The sequence below is a fragment of the Humulus lupulus genome, chromosome 1 (assembly GCF_963169125.1).
Source record: "Humulus lupulus chromosome 1, drHumLupu1.1, whole genome shotgun sequence".
NCBI lineage: Eukaryota > Viridiplantae > Streptophyta > Magnoliopsida > Rosales > Cannabaceae > Humulus > Humulus lupulus.
Window position 1 is genome coordinate 67,172,137 of NC_084793.1, and position 13,692 is coordinate 67,185,828.

General features: G+C 42.0%; 1 protein-coding gene across 1 annotated transcript; it reads left to right on the forward strand.

The window, feature by feature from the left end:
- The first annotated feature begins 689 nt into the window (after positions 1-689).
- LOC133816040 (uncharacterized) lies at positions 690-1,022 on the forward strand. The gene has a single exon (XM_062248749.1). It carries the CDS (start codon positions 690-692, stop codon positions 1,020-1,022), a length of 333 nt encoding a protein of 110 aa, XP_062104733.1.
- Positions 1,023-13,692: the final 12,670 nt, after the last annotated feature.

Genomic DNA, 13,692 nt, shown 5'->3' on the forward strand with positions numbered 1-13,692 from the left:
TTTGATTAATTTAATTAATTAAAAATTATACGATGTTTTGAGAAAACACATATTCTAAAATAGTGAGTGGGAGAAGGGGTAATAACAATAACTCCTATGGTATCCATTATTAGTTAACACCGATGCTTCATGGAATGGGCCTCGAGGTGCCTTTGTTTGTGTCCCCCTAAGGAAGGTTTCTGACTGTGTTATTATTCAAGGTTAACTTCTATATAGAATAAGATTGATGATATATTTCAAGTTTGACTGACCCTAAGGCACACTCTTGAGTTAACTTATTAATCTAAAATAATGGGTTACACTCACAAAGCTTAACTAGGCTTTCGACCAGACTAGTTAATCTTGACCAAACTAGCGGTTGTTCATGAGTCAAAAGAGAAAATAGTTGATTTTAAGTTTTCACTTATGAATTTGAGAAGTGTATCAAAATTAATTTAAGATTAGTCTGACCTACCCTAAGGCTGGTCCATTAATTTTTAAATTAATTTATTGTGAAATTAGTAATAATTGATTTTATGTGTTATTTAAAGTTGTTGCATGCATAATATTTACTATTCCAAAAATTGTTGATATTTGTAATATATGCTAAATTCAATTTTGTATTATTTATTTATTTCAGCAATGATGAATTCAAACCCTATTACTACTTTACTTGCAAACAAGAAACTTACTGGTGATAATTTTATGAAATGGAATCAAATATGAACATTGTTTTGATCTGTGAAATCAACAAGTTTGTCTTTACTGAGGAATGTCTTGAGGTCCCTGCTGCCACTACTCCCAAAACTTCGAGGGAGAAGTATGATGCTTGGATTTTATCCAACAACAAGGCTAAGTGTTACATGCTTGCTAGTATGAGTGATGTACTCAGAAAGAAGCATGAAGACATGGAGACTGCATATGAAATATGGGAGTCTCTTCAAGCCATGTTTGGAGAGCAGTCCGACCAATGCAGACATGAGGCTACTAGAACCTACATGAACATGAAAATGATGAAAGGAGTGTCAGAGAACATGTTCTAAACGTGATCAATTCATTTCATGATGCGGAAGTTCATAGAGCAACCATTGATGAGTGAACTCAAGTTAGTCTGATACTTGAATCACTCACTCCTGCTTTTTTCCACATTTACCACCAACTATGTTATGACCAAGTTGGAGTATAATATGACCCAGCTGTTAAATGAGTTGCATACTTTTGAATCACTCAATAAGAGTAATTCAAAAGTAGAAGAAGCCAATATTGATGATTCTAAACCTTCCTCTTCAAAAGGGAAAAATAAGAAGAGAAAAAAATCCCATGACAAGGAAAATGACAAATAGGAAACGAAGCCTAAAAAGTCATCCAAAGGCAAGGAGAACAAAGATAACAAAACTTCTAAGAAAAAGCAACCCAAAGGGACATGCTTTCATTATGGAGTTGATGGTCATTAGAAGATAATCTGTCCTAAGTATCACTCAGACCTAAAAGAAAAGAAGAAAGGTAAATATGATTTACTTGTTATAGAAGTCTGTTTAGTGGAAGATGATACATCATACTGGATTGTTGATTTTGGTGCCACTAACCATGTTTGCTTTTCTTTACATATTCTTAGTTCTTCGAGGGAAATTGTTGATGAGGACGTGACTACGAGGGTTGGCAGTGGTCTGGTTGTCTTTGCCGAAGCAGTTGCAATAACCTATTTGGAATTTGATGAAATAAATTTATTATTTTGGACAATGTTTATTTTATTCCTGGATTCACTAGGAACTTAATTTCAGTTTCTATGTTGCATGAACAAGGTTTCAATATATCTTTCAATAATAATTCGATTGTTATCTCAAGATCTGGTATTGAAATATGTCATGCAAAATCCAATGATGGGCTGCATAAACTTAAGGCAAAAGAGCGATCTATATACAACTATGAAATGTTTAAAGTTGCAAACCCAAATCTATTAAGCGTCGAAAAACAGATTCCGACAGTGAAACATATCTATGGCATTTGAGATTGGGGCATATTGGTTGGATAGAATTAACATACTAGCAAATGATGGACCTTTGAGAGAATTAACTATTGGCTCTCTTCCACTCTGTGAATCCTGTCTAGAAGGCAAGATGACCAAAAGATCTTTCTCTGGAAAATGTTCAAGAGCCATAGAACCACTCCAACTCGTACACACTGATGTGTGTGGTACACTTAATGTACAAATGAGAGGAGGGTTTGAATATTCCATCATCTTCATTGACGATTATTCTAGATATGATTACCTATATTTGATGCAAAAGAAATTTGAAACTGTTGGAAAGTTTAAAGAATTCCAAGCTGAAGCTAAAAAGCAATTAGGTAAATCACTGAAAGTTCTTCGATATGATCGAGGAGGAGAGTACCTGGATTATGAATTCGAGGACCACTTGTGTGAGCATGGATGTAACGCCCAAATTTCCCTAATATAACTTAGTGCTTGGATTAGGGGTCCGGGAGGCAATAATTGAGTTAATTAGGTGCTTATGTGTTATGAGCATGTTATTATGTGAATTGTATTATGATATGATTATGCTTACATGTTTAAGTGTATTAAATATGCATGTGGGTCCATTTCTTATTAGAATGGCATCTTCATAATTTTGACCCGCTGAGGGCATAATTGTAAATATGTGTGATATATAATTGTGACCACATTATTATGTGGATATATTTTAGTTACCTGAAATGAGGTGATCCTAGGGAGCAAGTTAGCGAAAAAGTCACAACGGGGTAAAATACCCGGCTCCGGGTGAGCTTAGGGGTAGTTTGGTCATTTGGTAAATTACTGGGAACTATAGAGTAACAGGAATTAATTGATGAATATTTAGTTTGATAGAATTATTTGAGATTAGTAGGAATTATGCCAAATGACAAATGATCCCTTGGGGGTAACCTTTGAAGTTAAATGGGGCAAGGGGCATGGTGGTCATATGACGACATGGGATAGCATTAGCAGCAGCCTTTGGAAAGGGGTCTTACACATTTTTCTTCCTATTTCTATTCTCACTCGTTGGAGCATTTTGGAAGCTCACTTAAGGAGACTCTAAAGCTAGGCCAGAGTGAATTCTTGGAGGGAATTGGAGGAAAATTTAAGCATGTTGAGGAGTTTAGAGCTGCCAAGCTAGGGATTCCAGCCAGGGTTCGAATTGGGGAAGAAGAAATCAAGGTAAACCTCTGGTTCCCTCACATATCAATGGTGTCTTTGAGTTTAGAATTTTATTTTGGGACTTTAAGTTGTATGTTGTGATTTATGGGGAGATGAGTATTGGGTTTTATTGCCTAGGCCTAGAATTAAGTTTTTGTGGTTGAAATCTTGCTAAAAACATCTGGTTGGGTCAAAATTGAAGTACGATTTTGTAGGACATCATAGGTTTGGAGAATTGGGGAAGAACACTTGTGTTATGGGCAGATTTTAGGTTTTTGGCAACCTAGTGCGACCATGCTAGTGTCCCAGAAAAGGGCAAAATTAAATTTTCAAATTGGATCTTGAGTTGAGGGGCGCCACCGCACCAGGGGTTAGGGTGACCGCAAACTTTTTGGGGGCGCGATTGCACTAAGGGCTCAAATTGCTGATTTGCGGAAATTTAAGGGCTTGGCCTGGGAGCTTGACTTGGGAGCCTGCTTGGGGGCTCGGGGGACATTTTGAGTGCCATGTTAATTGGGAAAAATGGTTTTGAGAGTTAGAGTTCAGTTTGGAACTCGGGTTCTAGGGTTAATTCCTGATGAGCATATACTTGTGTTGTGACTAGGATTTCCACCAGGCTCGGGTCAGGGATAGCGCTCGGGGTCATTTCATTACTTGCACAAGGATCGAAGTAAGAAAAATACACCCAATGCGTGAGATACATGATTAGGGCTTGGTACCGTTGTTAAATGTAATATGATTAGGGCTTGGCCTAACTGTTAAATGTAAACATGACTAGGGCTCGTGCCCAGTTAAAGAGCATGATTATAATTGTGCTTGTGAATATCTGTATAAGTACACTGTAATGCATTGTATCTGTGTGTATGATGAATATATCATATGTATGCTTGTTCCTAACTGGAAAGCTCGACTTATAAGTCGAGGACCTATCTAATGTATCTGATTAAAGGCTCGATTCATTAGTCGAGGGCATATTTGGTTAAAAGGGCTCGACTTATAAGTCGAGGGTTTACAAGGTTCGACTTATAAGTTGAGGGTTTAAAATACTCGGCTTATAAGTCGTGGTCAACACTATGCGCGCAGAGCGCGGACCATTATGGCTAGGCCACCCTGGGAGTGTATTGTGCACTTGACTGGCTTGGATGCCACTTGAATAAATAGAAGTTCGATACGCACTTGTGTGACCCTGTGGTCGCTTACTTGTAAAATGTGCTTGCTTGGCTTTAGTTATTACAGTTAAGCATGTTGTTATGTTCTGTTGATTATCTGAGTCTATTAATATGTTTTCTTCCTGATTCTTTTGGCTCACGAGTGCTATGTGGTGCAAGTAAGGGTAAGGAGAAGCTTGGCCAACCATGATTTGGAGAGCGTTAGAGGTGATGTGTACATATGGAGTCTGCTCAACCACCACAGCTGAGATATCGCAGGGAAACTAGGGTTGGACCCTGTTTTGCCGCTTAGGTCAACTTATTTTGTAATCCTTGAGTTGTAAACAATTTTTAAACTTGTATTTTGGGATCCCATGTAAAGACTAAATTTTTCAATGGAAATGTTTGTTCCTTTGACCAAGATTTTTAATACCTGAACCATTAGTTGCTTAATCACATGTTTTAGTCCAAATGACTCGTTTAGCGAGTCCAGCACAAATTTAAACATACATGGTAACAATCCTTAATTAGAATGGTGTTACAATGGAATTCAATCCCAACTCACTGTACTATGAACATCACAACAGAATGGTGTTTTTGAAAGAAGGAACATGATGATATTAGACATAAATAAATCAATGATGAGTTACTCATCATTGCTACTGTCATTCTGGGGATATGCCATTCAATGTGTATTAACCTGTGAAATTGGCCAACGGTCGTATGTAAAATGTACGACACCTTTTGAACGGAAATGATATAAAATACGACAGAGTACAAATATCTTAAACAAAGACACAGGAATTTATAGTGGTTCAGCCCTGTTCTAATGAGCAGTAACCTAATCTACTTAGTCTTTAGTATTGAATCACTCGATTGACAATTACAACTACGAACTGAAGAATTCACTCGTAAAAAAAATATATCCCAAAAATTCCATAAAAAGTGATCCTTTGAAACGAAACCCTAGGTCCTTTATTTATAGTACTCAGGGGCTGTTGCATGATCAGTAAGAGTGGGGATCATGGTTTGGTACACAATCATTGGGAGTGGAGATATGTGTCCACCCTCCCATGATTATGAGATCATGGGTCTTCCCGTTGTCTTATCTGGATTGTGGTTGATAATGCACGATTGAGACTCTTCAGAAAACGCTAAGTAGTGATTGGTCTATGAGACTTAGGTGCTAGGCTCGACGACCTTTTAGAACTTGGGTGCTAGGCCTTGATTTTAGTTTGAATGAGTGTGAGCTTTTCCCAGTGAAGTGTCTCTGGGATTGTTGGCCGACCACCCTATGTAGGATAGGGTGGGCTGACCACCCTGAGGGATTCTTGGGCATGCTTGGGCCGAGCACCCCTAGGGGGTTTAGGTTTGGTCAAGTTCTTATAGGTCTGGACCTATCTTTTTTACTCATCGGTCTTTTTTCAATACTTCGTCGTTTTTCCCTGATTTGTGATGCCACGTGCCGCTTTCTCATTCACCACGTCATCTCTAGATTTTTGAGGGTTAACATTTGTCCCCCAAGTTTATCATAATGTACATTTCGTAGCAATACTTTAACAGCAAAGTCCCTCAAGACATTACATAGTACTTTTATCAACTATCGATAATTTGCTCAGCACAAAATTTTCAAGGATAATTGTAATTCCTAAAAATAATTAGATTTTTCAAGGAAAATTAATTTCCTAAAAATCTAGTATATTTTTCAAGGATAATTGTAATTCCTAAAAATAATTAGATTTTTCAAGGAAAATTAATTTCCTAAAAATCTAGTTTATTTTTCAAGGAAATTTGAAGTCCTAAAAATATAATATATTTTTCAAGGAGTTTTGAAGTCCTAAAAATATAATATATTTTTCAAGGATATTAATTCCTAAAAATACAAAATATTTTTCAAGGAATTTGAATTCCTAAAAATATAATATATTTTTCATGGAGTTTTGAAGTCCTAAAAATATAATATATTTTTCAAGGATATTAATTCCTAAAAATACAAAATATTTTTCAAGAAATTTGAATTCCTAAAAATATAAGATATTTTTCAAGGAATTTGAATTCCTAAAAATACCAGATATTTTTCTAGGAATTTGAAATTCTAACCATACCAGATATTTTTTAAGGATTTTGAATTCCTAAAAGTATATGGTTAGCCTGAGAGGCTATAAGTAGGGCCTCACTTCTCACTTCTTTGCTCTGTGCGCCTCAGCTATAAGATTCTCCAAGCGTGATTTCTCCAATTCTCCTTCAAACTCAGATCTTTATTTGGGTAAGTATTTTCTCCTAATCCTTACATCATTTAATTTAAATGTGCTTAGATTTAGAAGAAATACTTTGAATCTTTGAGGAATGTGTCTGAATCTCCTTGTTTTGTTTTATTTTGATCCAAAATAATTGACTTGTTTGAATCAAGTCTACGATTTCCCTATAATTTCATTAGCCTGGATGATTTCCAAGGTTCCAAACCCTAGCATAGGCGATTTCAGGTTTGTAAGACCCTAGGCCGACCACTTCTTTGAGATTCATTAGCCTGGTGATTTCTAGGGTTCCAAACCCTAGCATAGGCGATTTCAGACTTGTAAAACTCTGACCTAGGCCGACCACTCTTAGGTTCCCTTGGTTTGGAAATTTTCTGGCTTTCAGATCCAGACATAGGCGATTTCCAGGGATGTAAATTACATCATGGGCCGACTACCTCTAGGGTTTCCATCATGGGTCGACCACCTCTAGAACTTCCCTTGCATTTCCCTTGCCTTATGTGATTTCCAGGCCTAGGGGATTAGGGTTTAGGTCGACTACCCCTAGGCTTTACTTAGCTGGGCGATTTCTAGGCCTAGGGGATTAGAGTTTAGGCCGACTACCCCTAAGGTTTCCTTAGTTGGGCGATTTATAGGGCTCAAATCCAAGCCTAGGTCATATTCCTCATGCTCCTGGCGATTTCCTGGTTTACATACCCATCATAGACCGATCACCCTAGGGTTTACATCATGGGCCAACCAGCACACCCCTGGGCGACTTCCAGGGATCCAGGGTGGTCGGCCCAAGCATAAGCCGACCACCTGGGACACTAAAATTTTTCTCTCCTCCTTTACTGATCTCTTTGGGGTCTTCCTAATACTGTACAATTTATTGAAGACTTGAACTTTAGTCCTCTGGCATTTTTCTGAGCTCTGCATCCCTAGGGTGGTCGGCCTACCATCTTTGCCCCTACTTTCACTTTTTGTAATCTTAGGGACTTAGGGTTGTCGGCCCATGCTTAGTTCCACTAGGCCGACCCCCCTTTAAGACTTCGATCAATTTTTCCAAATCTAGGGAAGTCCTATGGTGGTCTGCCTGAGCTTAGTCTCACTGGGCCGACCCCCTATATAGATTTTTTCCCTTGATTTCTTCATTTTTGCTCCTTAGTTCATGGATATGCCCCCAGCTATTGGCTTCATTATGTTCACTTACTAACTTTACTCTTTATTTTTCCTTTGTTGCAGATGTCCAACTCTTCTTCTTCAAACCAGCCTGTAAGCGAGCGTACTCCCTAGGAGTTCTTGGAAAGGGTGAAAAGGATTTTCCCTCGCTCCGCTTTATATTTGTTCAGTGAGGAAGACTTCTTGAAAATGTATAACTCAATGGAGAGAGTAAAATAGACAACTCGACAACCTTCCGAAGATGATCCTCATATTTCTAGGCACATTACTCAGGGCTCTTCGCCTGGCTCTTCTCAGATCTCTTCTATGCCCCGCAGCTCTCAAGGCACATCTCAGCGATGTCATCTCAGCGGGATATGTTAGGTCAGCAGATTCATTACAATGCCCTATGCACTGGGATACCAGTCGGGTTCCCCATCACTCTTCTTCTCAGCAAGAACATACTGAGGGCTCTCTTTGTTTTGCTAATCATCCTCAAGAGCCTTTTATTCACAGATTCCAGCCTAAGGTGGTTCGCCCTCCTTCCTAGAGCAAGATAGTCTCGCTAGCTAGGTAGCAGAAGAAGAGATGACAAAAAGAATTCCATTTATCAGATTCTGGGGTCACCTTGGCCAGTGAGATCATATGGAAACCACTTGAGAAGCCTCGGCCTACTGATTACGAGGTTGTGTGGTTCAAGGGGGTTGCCTCTGACATGACTGAAGAGAAGGTAAAGAACTTAAGGAAGACCCTTGGCCTCTCTGGCGTGTCTATTACTATCCCTAGTCCAAATGACAGAGCTGAGGACCCCCTGGGTATGTGCGCTTGGACACGTTCTACCATCAAGTATGGTGCCCTACTTCCTCTTCATCTGTACTTCCGTAGCGTTGCAGATTATTTTGGTATTAGTCCTTCTCAACTGGCTCCCAATGCGATCTTGGTGTTATCTGCATTGTGCACTATCTATCACTGCAAAAAATGGGCTGCTCTAGTGCCTCACAAGATCTACTACTTATTTGACCTAGAGATGAACCCTTCTCAGCGCAACTCGAGGTATTTCCATTTCCACCATTATATGAGCGAGGGTACCAACACCTTCTTGGAAGAGATCTCTGGAAATAGCATGGCGTTTAGATATGCCGACAACTATTTCTTCACTAAGGATGTAGAGGCCAACTACTCCAAGTTTAAGCACATTGGGCCTTTTTATAGACCGCTCCTGACCAGGCTATGACAGTTAGGGCCAAGGCATTGATTTCCATGAACCTTGAGGAGAATAATGTCAAGACCCTCGTTACTTCAGAGAACCTTAGGAAGGTCAGGCTGTTTCCTCCTACTATAGTCGATGTTCCAAATGACGATGGTCCCAAGCCCGTGAACGCCATAGACTCCCCAGGACCTATTCATGTCGAGGAGGTAACCTCTTTGCCTATGCTAGCTAGATAGGAAGGTGATGAGGTGGGTGCATCTGTCGCGTACTCATCGCTTGCTTCAGATGACTTTGATGAGACTACGTTCGGCCCGAATCTCATTCAGAAGGTTCGACACTTTATCACCTTTATTTTATGATTCATCTATGCTTAATATCCTTCTAACATTTGATCTTCTTTTGCAGGTTTAGACATGTTCGATTTTTGTCATACCTAGCAGAGATCGACTCCCACCGAGGCCAGTCCTTCTATTCGAGTGGCTAAAAGGGCCAGAGTTGAGGCTGAGTTGATAATGGAGGTTACTCCTGAGGTGCCTCCTTCGAATCCTTTGGTGTCTAGTCCTGTCATAGAGGTAGAGCCATCTATGCCTACACCGATTCCTTCCATCTTCACTGATGCAGGTGCCTCCTGTTCTGCGCCTGCTCCGTTATCTGAGCCACACCAGTCTGCTATATGAAACCTAGGTTCCATCATGGAGCGAGCGTCTCATATGAAGTAGACGAAAACAACTTTTAATGGGATTAAGAATGAGGTCTTGAAAACCATTCTAATGAAGTCACTCCTAGACAGCAGGAAGTGACCAAGTTAACTCTCAGGATAACCTAGATGGAGGAGAAACTTGCTGATCAGCTCCAATAGTCTGAAGCTGATTGCGAACATGGACCAATTGCGGAAGGATGCTCTTGTTGAGAAGGAGCAAGAGGTCAAAGCTGCCCGGGACAAGGCTTGAGAGGAGTATTCAAAGAAAACTTTCTCTTGCATCTACTTGATCTGGAAGTCCAACAAAGATCTGGACTTGGATTTCCTTCCCGAGAAGACGCGAGTGAAGGAGCTTAGGAAGTGTTTGGCTCATGAGGGCGCCGAGGCTCAGGGTGGTCTTTCAGATGATACTCCTCGCCCTATTTAGTCTTCTCTTAGTCTTTTATTTTGTCTTTCCTTTTATGCCATTGGTGGGGCACCTTGTACTTGACAGTTTTTACATATGACATTTTATGCCTTTATGTTTTTTTGTTATGACCACTTAGTGTATTGATTGAAATTTTTTATTTCCAATGCTTACTAAGTATAGACACATACAACCCTCATTGGTTCAGGTATCAGTATACTCTGAACACATGTGTGGATGCTGAAAATCCACCAAGAAAAAAAATTGCTAAAAGTGCAAGGAACCCAAGAAGGAGGCTTGTGTATATAGTCTTCTACGAGTTACATCCCTTGCGTTGAGGAATACTAGCATCTGAGGGTCAAGACCACGATATGCGAGGCCCAGCTGTCATACGTCTCGTGCAACCCTCGCGACATCTGAGTGACTCACACCATGAGGCTTCATATAGGTAGCCAGCCAAGTGCACTCACGCACCCTTCACAATGCCAAGTGCCGAGGATGGCACGCCTCACATAACGAGGCCAAGGGTCTTGCGCCATGAGAGGCGCACCTCGCCTCACTGCCTAAGCACCTCGTGCAAAGGGTCATGCATCGCAGCCTCGCATAGCGAGACCAAGGGTCAGTGCCAAGAGAGGCGCACCTCGCCTCGTAGCCCAAGCACCCCACGCCAAGGGTCATGCATCGCATCCTCGCATAGCGAGGCTAAGGGTCTCACGCCAAGAGAGGCACACCTCGCCTCGCTGCCCAAGCACCCCGCGCCAAGGGTCGTGCATCACAGCCTCGCATAGCGAGGCCAAGGGTCTCATGCCAAGAGAGGTGCACCTCGCCTCGCTGCCCAAGCACCCCTCGACCATGCACCAAGGGCCTCGTGACAAGGGTCTCGTGCCAAGCACCCCTCGGCCACGCACCAAGGGCCTCGCGACATGGGCCTCGAACCAAGCACCACTTGGCTACGCACCAAGAGCCTCGCGACATGGGTCTCGTGCCATGAACCCCTCGGCCACGCACCAAGGGCCTCGCGGCATGGGTCTCGCTCTAAGCACTAATTGGCCACGCACCAAGGGCCTCGCAACATGGGCGTCGAGCCAAGCACCCCTCGGCCACGCACCAAAGGCCTCGCGACATGGGTCTCGCGCCAAGCTCTCCTCGGACACGCACCAAGGGCCTCGCAACATTGGTCTCGCGCCAAGGACCACTCGGCCACACACCAAGGGCCTCGCGGCCTGGGTCTTGCACCAAGCACCACTCGGCCACACATCAAGGGCCGCGCGACATGGGTCTCGCACCAAGCACCCCTCGGCCACGCACTAAGGGCCTCGCAGCATGGGTCTCGCGCCAAGCAACCCTTGGCCACGCACTAAGGGCCTCGCGGCATGGTTCTCACAACAAACATCCCTCGACCACGCACCAAGGGCCTCGCGGCATGGGGGCTGCAAAGCGATGGTCTCACAAGGTGAGATCCTAATCTCATTCGTAGGCATCATGCCTCACCGCACAAGGGTCTCATGCCAAGAGAGGTGTATCTTGCCTCAGTGCCCAAGCACCCCATCCTAAGGGTCATGTAACGCCCTAAATAGCCAAGACCGCTACACCGTGTACTTATAAAGGTACATGCCTTGCTAATCAAGTCATTTAGTTAAAAACGTGTTTGCTAAAAGCATTAATGCGCTAGGGTTAAAAGTTTTTGGTCTCAAAAGATACTTTTCATACAATTAAACATTTTGTACATGGGATCCCAAAAGAAACATCATTTAAAAGTCTGTTTACAAAATTTCCAGTGTACAGACAACCACTAGCCATTCTAAAGGCAAAACATATGTTTATGGTTCTCCTGCCCCTGTCTCCCCTCAACCGTGGTGCCTGAGCAGCTGTTCATGTACATTCTGCTCCCAGAGCACTCTAAATCAGGGCTGATCAAGCTTGCCCTCGCCTTTACCTGCACTACGAAGTACCCGTGAGCCAAGGCCCAGTAAGAAAGCATAATATCATAACACAAGTACTGATAATAATCATAAGCTCCTTTAAGCATGTTTAAACATTTAGCAATCCCTAATAAACATATAACTCATTGACATAAACATGAATTCACAAGCTAAAAATTAGCCATTCAGCATATCATACTCAACAATCATCCACAACAACTAGATTACACAATAAATAGGGTCGACACCCTTAGGTCACACCCTCTATTTGCCCCACTGACTCCGGCCGGCTTAAACCGAGCTCAGTGCATAATAAGCTGTCCTCAGCTACTAATGGCCGAGCCGCGCCTCATGCGCCAATGTAAACTTCGGTACTCTTAGGCCGTTTGTCTACTATTCACATGGCATAATACCATCCTCTATAAGGCATACAAATTAGGGAACCCTTAGTCCCATTATGAATCCACAACCGGGTGCAGTTTTCTTACCTTTAATTTCCAAATGCTTCGACTACGAGAAATGCCCCTTGAACACGATCCATCTCCCGAGCCCTAGCTTTTACCTAGTTATAACAAAGATAAGGGATTCCATTAATATTCGAATAAAGGTTTCTGGGTTAAGTTCTAGCTTCCGGGACATCGAATTCCACCAAGCACGGTGGTGGAATCGATCCCGAGCACCCTAGGTTAGGTTCCCGCGCTTAAAACCTTCAAATAACCAAAAATGCCCTTAAGGGCCATGGCCCTAAAGACCTGTGTCGTGACCCGCCCCCTAAAATAGAGGTTGGGCCTCTCTGACAATAGACAAGCATCGCGACCCTGCCTTGTGGCGCCGCGACGCTTCCCTACTGCGGAGCCTCCTTAGCTCTTCTTTGCTTCGCAGGGCCGGGACACTCTAGAACAGAGCCGCGGCCCAACCCCTCGTACCTAGAAAATCCACCATTTTTAACATCCCAACCTTGCTCAAAACCACCCCAAACCATCATAGTTCCAAAATCCTTTGGTCACAAAACTTCTAACATGATTCTATCAACATAATCCAGCAAAAACCTAGCTTAGAAACTCATTAAAATCCCATTTTAATTTCTGAAACTCAGAAGCTCAAGAACATAAAAACCAGCCATGAAAATATTAGAATTCAACCATTAGATCTTAAATTCAAGCTTACCTTCACTGCAGAACCACTTCCCTAAGCAAAATCTGGGCTAACTCCCAAGCTTCCTGCCTTAATTCAACCTTGAAATTAAGAACCTAAGAACTATTAGATTTCAACCCAAAAACCTCATAGTCAATTGATCAAAAATGAAATTCAATGCTTACCTTAGTTTCTAGTTTGATTCCCCAGCTTCCACTGAGTTAATCCTTCAAAACTCCAGCTCAATCCACTGAATTCCAAGCTGAATACCCTTAGTTTTCAGTGGTTTCCTTGGGAGAGAAGAAGAAAGAGGAGGAGAGAAGAAGAAAGAGGAGGAGCGAAAAAGGAGAGGGTCAATTCCTTGAGTTTCCACTATTTTTCTAAGTCTTATCTATCTATCCTTAAGTAATTAAACCAATCACGAGGCTCGGGGTACTGGAAACGTCCCCGAGGGCAAAATGGTACAATTCCCCAGTATTCCTGCCTAAACTTCCTAACCTCAAATATATCTCCAATTATTTATTTCCATAACCCGACAACCCAAATAATCGTCCAATATTTGAAATACCCATTGACTTGCCCAAAGTCAAATATTAAGCCCCGCTGTGACTTTCCCGCTAACTAGC